At 44.4% G+C, this 7,764-nt stretch overlaps 1 protein-coding gene across 3 annotated transcripts; it reads right to left on the bottom strand.

Annotated features, from left to right (window-relative positions):
- Window positions 1–3,799: 3,799 nt before the first annotated feature.
- On the bottom strand, window positions 3,800–5,611 carry LOC6506452 (glutamate transporter polyphemus). 3 transcript variants are annotated; one of them, XM_001957815.4, is made up of 6 exons: window positions 5,503–5,611; window positions 5,410–5,454; window positions 5,201–5,351; window positions 4,658–5,137; window positions 4,424–4,602; window positions 3,800–4,372 (listed from the first exon to the last, which is right to left on the bottom strand). In XM_001957815.4, the coding sequence occupies exons 1-6, from the start codon at window positions 5,511–5,513 to the stop codon at window positions 3,946–3,948; spliced, it is 1,293 nt and encodes a 430-aa protein (XP_001957851.2). In that variant the 5' UTR covers window positions 5,514–5,611; the 3' UTR covers window positions 3,800–3,945. The 3 variants fall into 3 exon arrangements, with proteins under 3 accessions (XP_001957851.2, XP_032309875.1, XP_032309876.1); XM_032453984.2 differs by lacking the exon at window positions 5,201–5,351 and having other exon boundaries at window positions 3,801–4,372; window positions 4,658–5,057; XM_032453985.2 differs by lacking the exons at window positions 5,410–5,454; window positions 5,503–5,611 and having other exon boundaries at window positions 3,802–4,372; window positions 4,658–5,057; window positions 5,201–5,233.
- Window positions 5,612–7,764: the final 2,153 nt, after the last annotated feature.

Below are 7,764 nucleotides of genomic sequence, written 5' to 3'. Positions count from 1 at the left end.
AAATGCTGCGTGGGCGAGGTGCCATGCTTCTACCCCCCTTGAAACCCACCCATGGCACACCCCTCCTCCCCTGTACGGCTTGTCTGACCGCTTACGCAAAAATGTTTCAATTAAGTTCGAATCTCCAGTGGGAGTTTTTGGCGGAGTGGGAGCCTGGACGACCGGATGTTAAATGCAATCCTGAGAAATGGCAACGCGGCACGCAAATCATCAGCGGACGAGTCTCAGCCAGGTGCCAAACCACAGGGATTCTGGCTCGAATCATACCCCTCTACGCTCTGCCCCCAGCCCCGCGGTCCACCTTGTTTTCCCTGATTGATTTATCGGCCCCAGATCCTCAGCTAATTGAGTTATATTAACCCCAGTCGATCGGCCAGGTAAAAAGCTCTCACACTGTCGTCATCGGAGTCGGCCTCTGTTTGACGTTTGACGTCGAAATTGAGGCTTAAACAGGGGCTGGTACTTGGGTTCGGGCCAGACTTTATATGGCTAAAACGCGCCATTAATTGCCGAGCGTTGTTGCATTGTAAAAACGGTCCATGGCGCTTTAATATTTATTGTCAATTATTGTTACTTTGATTGTCAATTATTAAAAACGTTGTCACACTCGGAGAAATAGTTATAAGATTATTTATTTATTGTTAATTTATCTTTTCACGGTGTCTATATCTTTTTAACAATTTATACATTTATTCTTAATATTTTGGCAAGTGTACTGGAGTGTGAGAAAAGTCGCCCGGCGCACGCTGCGTATGCGTAATCAGTGCGTAACCTCAGGTGCAGGCCAAGTCAAGGCTGAAACTGAAATGAGTGAGGCCCTCCTGCTCTCCGCAGGTAATCAATTAACGACAATGGGCAGCTGGCAATCACCCTTGACTGGAATGAAGTCTTGGCCAGGTCAACAGACCATTTGGGAGACTTCCTCCCATCACCGAGTGGTCCAATTTCGCGATCCGCACCCCTTTCTCTCAATTTACAACTCAATAACCCAGTTGGAGGCTGCAGCTGGCTGCAGGTGCCAAGGCAATTCGAGTAGCCTGTCCGGCACAGTTTGATACTGATATATACGCTATATATGTAGTATATATATCCAGGTTGGGTAAACACGATCGGAAGAGCCAGGCATCTGCAATCAACAGCTCCCGATTGCAATCGCTCATCAGTCACTCGGGGAAGCGAAAGATTGCGGCTTGATCCAAAGTGGATTTGGTGGCTCAGCCTTCTCATTATTTACAGAGTTTTAGAGGAGGATTGGTCACTAGTACACTGAGAATAAAGATTATACAAATAATGACCCGACTTTATAAAAGAAAAAGTTTAGAAGAAGCTATGAGTTCATACTTCCTTTGAACGCTTACATATTTTCCATCAAAGATTATATAGATTTTTCTTTCTCTGCAAACTTGTTTAGATCAATGCAGCATTACCAATTGCTGATTTACCGATTGCTGGCAGTATCTAATTCTAGATTAATAGTGCAATTAAACTGCTTCCAAACATTTCGACAAATTAACCAAAAAAATAGATTAAACTGAATAAAAACAAACGCTGAACAATTTGTCGGCCCATTCTTCATGACTTCTTGTCTCCATTATGGGTATGTGTGTGTGAGTTTTTTTCCGCTGTGGGTGTCTGGGCCAGGCCAAAAAGCAATAAGCCAAAACGTAAATCAACAGGAGTGGAGAAACAGCGATGTGGCAAGAGCCAGAGCCCGAGCCAGCAGCAGGACATGCCGCAGCAAGACATGGCTAAGCAGGCTCCAGAAAAGGCACCTGGCCCTCTAATCAACCCAGAAACAGGACCTCTATCCTCGTCCAGGTCGTAGCACATTCATCGCCACTTGCTGCCCCGGCTCATAAAAACCAAATGAATGGCTGCTCTCTCTCTATGCCAGAAGCTGCAAAACTGCGAAAAAAATGCGAAACAGAAACAACAGAACACTTTACGACAAGCCGCACAAATTGGAAGCTCTGTTTTTTTTTTTTTTTGGCTTGGCTCAGGACTCTTGGCCAGTCTTACTCTGAAAATAAAGGGTATGATGGCTAAGAGTGAGGGTTTGTGGTTTCTGTTTAATTTATAGTCGAGTGAATTCCGTAACTAGGAGGTATCCAAGTGGACAAGGATACTAGAGGATAAAGTCTGTATAAAACATAGAATGGCTTATGTTCTCTACGAGGATCTAAGGGTATACCCTGCGTCGGTGACCTTTACTTCTGCCGTTTTATGACCCGCATCATGTTGATGCAGATGACAAAGGCCGGAACGGAATGGAATGGTTGGATGATGGAGCTCACTTGAGTTAAGTTGAGCTGAGCTGAGCAGTTCGGGGAACATTGCATTCTTGGCCGGGAATTTGCACGCTTTCTCTTCCCCGTTCTAGATGTTATATGTCTTCTGGGTGGATTTTTGGGCCCACATCAATTTGCAGTTTTTGCTCGGACCTCGCAAATGCAAATGAAATGCATTTTTTTTTTGGGAACGGCTTATCGTTTGAATTTCATCAGTTTTTGGCGGCGGCGGTGGCGGTGCCGGTGGCTGCAAAAATTAAATAACACAAAAATCTGCTTGTCAAAGCGCCAGCCGAGAAAACTTGTAGGAGGCGGTGGTGCTGCATTGCTCTTGCTGTGGCAGTCGCTGTGTGGTGCTAATGGTTTTCCTGCCTCTGCAATTGCTGCTGTGGTTTGCTTTGACTGCTGATTCCAATCGGTCTGCGGCGGGTGTCGCGCTCCGTTTGGCAGCGCCAAAAAAAAGCCAACAAATGCGATTGGAATCGCTCATTTCACCCGCTTGCACTTGACGAAAAATAACTTTGATTTTCATTATTAAAATAATTATAATTCCCTGAGTAAATTTCATAAAAATATATTACTTTAAAGCTAACACTTTATCCTTGTAATAGTCAAATTTATTTCTTACAGTGTGGATATTCTGGTGGGGCACTAGGACCATGATTCCCACACTCACGCACTCGGATCGCGGCCCAGGCGAAACTTTTCTAAATCGATGCCAAATGCATGCCAAAATGACTCAAAGACAAACCGCAAAAGACTATAAAAGATTTCTTTTCTTGTTCGATATGCCAGCCAGAGATAAGACAGTGGTGGCGGTGGCAAGGACAGGGTTAAAGGGGCGGTGGTGCAGAAGGCAAAGCGCAGCTGCTGCTGCATTAATTACACCACAGTGGACGGGGGCAGGGGGGCCAGGGGCAAGGCGGCTCACTGCCGGCAGGTGAAACCTGCTTGGCGGGCTCTTTCGGCCTCTTGAAGCACCCGCATAACCCGCTTACCACAGCATTACTGCACCACTGATCCCTCCACTTCCTTCCATTAGACTCCACACTCCGCTTCGAATCCATTCATGCTGCGACAAGGTTCTGTCCATAAAATTCATAGCTTTCCGAATGTCATTTGTCGTTAAATTGTCTGCGATGGCAGAGAACTAATCTAAAATATTGCAGCCACAAAACGCAAATGTACAAAACGATTTTTTACTCCGAGTAGTAATGGTAGAGTAAGAGTTTCCTAAATAAGTTGTGAAGATTTCAGAAGATTTGTTTAAAAATGTGTATTTTTTTTTTTTGCGTGAGTTTAAACAAAGAAGGAAATACACTATTACTATTTATTACAATATGATAAATAATAGTAACAATCTTATAATCTATAAAAATCTTTTATTTCTGACTCATACTAATTACTCCACAAAAGTAGGCAACAAAAAATTGAAATAGACAAGCTTGGAACTTTTCAAGATCCTTCGGACTCCTTATTGAATATATATAATCAAAATTATAGAAAACATAAGAGTATTATTTATTTGTTATAAAATAGTATAAATTTAGCAAACCAATCGATAGATTAATTTGAAAAACCACTCCAAAATTGTTCCTCCGAAATGTACCCTAACGATAATTTCTTGATTAATTGGCTTTTAAAAGAATCTAAAGTATTAGCCAGAAATCATCTGCTTACTGATTGAAAGAAGGACAGCAATAGATCCCGGAATAAAAATCACAATGCCGATGATGATGAGAAACCAGTCCTTGATCAGCTTCCAGCGCAGCGTTCCGTAGCTGTATTCCGGCGGAAACAGAAGACACAAATCCATTACGGCCGGAAAAACTAGATTTATCAGAGGAATGCAGAAGACCCCGACGAACGCCATCAAAGTACCCAACATAGGGAAGGCAACGGCAGTGAGAGTGCTGGCCAATACGAAGATGATCCGGAGGAGAATCTCCTTGATTATGGGTTGCCCCAAGTCACCGTTCTTGTTCCAATAGTGGTTCATGATTATGTCAATGACCACGTAGCCGGATAAGGGGTACGAAAAAAGTATGTCAAAGGCGAAAAGAAGCTTGATGAATTGCGAGAGCCTGGGGAATTACGGAGTTATCCTAATCAATGAATATAAAGAAGCAACTTACACTTCTTCCGGAGGCAAGCTTAGAGTAACTGACTCGGCAACTTCCGACCCGTACTTCCAGTAGCCCAATACACCAAAAGTTATATACGTAAAAAGGATGAACAGCATGGCCATGTTAATGAGGCCAAAACAGCCTATGCAAGTTTCCGGTGATTTCATTTTCGCTTCAATGACCAGCATCTTCAGGAATACAAAGAGGTAATAGCTATATCTTATGGATTGATTTAGAACTTACCACACCGACGGAAGCCATTGTAAACAGGATAATATCCAAGTATAGGGGAAACTGCACGGGCTCCCCGAACAGCTTCCGATCACTAAGCTCTGGCAGATCCTTTATCAAATAGCCCAGTATCAAAAAAGAGCCAAAATAGGTCAGGGCATTGCCCAAAAGGCTGAGGCACACCAGGTACCTGAGATGCCGGATCATGAACAAGGGAATCAGAATCAACCCTATGCCCGCTATATAGTAACGTTCGTCCATCGCCTTAACGTACTGATCCATGATATGCTTAATGTTCAGGCTCACAAATACGATGTAGATCACACAGACGCCGTAGTGGGAAAAACTTATGAAAAAGTCCACCACCCGGGCGATGATCACTGGCCAGTGTTTCATGCATTCAGGACCTTGGCTGAAACAAAAGACCACCGAGTCAGGATAGTTTACATAGGCGACGTTCTGGCGTCGAGCACACTCCACCATGCAAACAATCTGTGGCAAGTATGCAAGTATAAAGGTCATGGATCAGAGTCCTATTGAACACTGCCCACCCACCAGAAGCTGGAGTCCGTGGGTCTGTAACATCATCGCTCCAATAAGGAGCATAACTCCCAGAATTATCCCAGACCATTGGAGCGCCATCGGCAGAGCCAATAATCCAGTGCCAACCACACTCTTGACTATCGTGGCGAATGCTCCAATATTTCTAGGATTTAACTATCTCCATTTAAGTTTTTTGTAGAATATGTAAGTTACATACTTACGATATATTTTTATCTACATCACGTTGTGCATAGGGATCGTACGAACTGCAAGGATGTCATTTCAGAAATGTAAGTCCGGTTTATAACTCTCACCTGGTTGCCATTAAAATATCACTTAAAATTTTACCATAAAAATTTAGCGAAAAATATATAAAATATTCACATTAAACTAAATGGAATCTTCGTTAATTCTCATATGTAATATGTAATTAAATATTTTATTACGAAATCTTTGTAAGACTTCCTGAAGACTTCCTGAACCTCTTGAAGATTTTCTCTTCGGTAATGAATCATCATCTGGCAAGAGGTCGTGTCGTTCTTCTATTTATCGTTGATGAAAAAGCGACTGTGGCATGCCTCTTGGCCCCGTGGCAACTCATCGCCAGCAGCAACACCCACGATCGCTGGTAGACAAACATTCTCGCAATTTAACCCCAGACAGCCAGACAAGAAGATTTTGTTGCTTCTGCCGGAGTTGAGCGACTGATGATGCTGCCGCCTGGCCTTAATCACAAATTTGCATGCGTCGCGCAGCTGCAACAGCAACATCAACAACATCACCAGCAGCAGCAGCAGCAACATCATCAGCAGCAGCAGGTGCAGTTAGCTTTTCAGTGGAGCTAGAGTTGGAGTTGGAGTTTTGGGTGCCCCTGAGATCCCAAGTCTACCAGGTCTACGGTCTACACCCACCCACAAACGACCTTAGGAAAAAGCACGGGGCGAGGAGGTGTGGCAGCTCATTGACTTCCATTGATGGCTGGGCAATAAATTGCTGTCGCCGTTGCATAGTTGCTGTGGCTGGGGCTGTGTTGCATAGTTGGTAAGGTCGCCTGAGCGGAAAACCCGTTGTGGCAGGCTGGGAACGATCGGGCAACACCCGCAATACCGATTCAATTCAATTCGATTCGAGGCGATTTGCGATTTGTTTTTCTTGTTGGCCAGGCTTTTTCTCCCGCATCAGTGACTTGCAGCTGCAATTGCTGCTGCGGCTGCGGCTGCGGCTGCGGCTACAGCGGCTGCTGGTGCAGCGTTGCAGCTTGATTTATGCGACAAGAACGGCCGCGAAGGCCGTTGCACATATGGCAAAAATTGTCAACACAGAACGGCCCATAAAAGCAGCGTCGAGAGATACGAATACGATAGGCGAGCACTGTTCAGATACAGATACCAACTAGTCACGACACTGTAAGAAAATATGGGCTTACAAGTATTAAATTTTAAACTGATTTTAAAAAAGATATTGTCTCAATGGCCACCACTCTTTTTTCTCAGTGCCTGGACAGCACCAATCAACACATACTGATCATATGCAAGTGGTAAGTGGTCAGCACAATCTGAGACGGAGTCTGTCTATTAATTAAGCGACCACAAAAAAATGAAAATGAAATGCTGGCCTGCCGTTTTGGTCGCTGCACGTTCACCCGGCTACAAATTGCTCTTGCCACTTTGGTGCAACAATCGCTCGCCGGATCGCGTCGCTCGACCAATATGCTTATCGCCTTGCCATAATCACCAGGTCCAAGGAGCCAGGCAACCAGGAGTCGAGAGGACTAGTCCAATGGGAAAGAAATGGCCATCAGTGGCATTCCTGTCCCAGCCGCTTAAGTCAACTCATAATTGTTGCAACATCAGCACTTCCAGGGAAAATCTACGAAAGGTAATCTATAAAAAAGCTTACATTATTTTGCTTATAGTTTAGTTGGTAAAAAAAATCAGGCTAAATAGGCTAATCAGGCTAATTAAAATATTTTATAAGCCAAATTGGTAGTGTAGAACAACCATTAGAAAAATCTATTAAAGAAATTATTCTGGTTCCCACAATATTAGAGTATTTCCCCCTTCTACCATTATCTATTTCCTAACTCTAACCCTTTCTCTTGCCATATTTTTTGTACATTTTTACAACCGTTGCCAAAGCAATTGAGCTCGCCCCTCAACGAGCTTTTGGCTTTTGTGCCATTTGGCAGCTCCGCGGCTGTCTAACATTTAAACATTCAATTAACCGACTCATGACGAATCGATGCGTCCCAACGAGAACTCTAAACGAAAATGCAAATTTTCCATTAACACCTGACTGACTGGCCTGGCCGACTGCGATGACGATGCGACGACCAGTTTGAGGTGAGCTTCTGTCCCAGGTGCGATACCTGGTACCTTCCTCCGGGAGAAGGACGCTTAATTACCCGGCTGGAGCTGTTAATGACTGCCGCTGGGCAGGCTTGGAAAGCTTGGTCGGCTGGAAGAGCAGCTTCCGTTCCCAGGCTCGGTTCACCCGGTTGGGGGGCCTCCCGGCCCGAATCGCGATCTCCACAGCACCCCACTCCCTCTGCTTTTTGTTTTTTTTTCTGCAAACGC

Source organism: Drosophila ananassae, chromosome 2R, assembly GCF_017639315.1.
Source record: "Drosophila ananassae strain 14024-0371.13 chromosome 2R, ASM1763931v2, whole genome shotgun sequence".
Lineage (NCBI taxonomy): Eukaryota > Metazoa > Arthropoda > Insecta > Diptera > Drosophilidae > Drosophila > Drosophila ananassae.
This window is presented reverse-complemented; position numbering and strand designations above follow the sequence as displayed.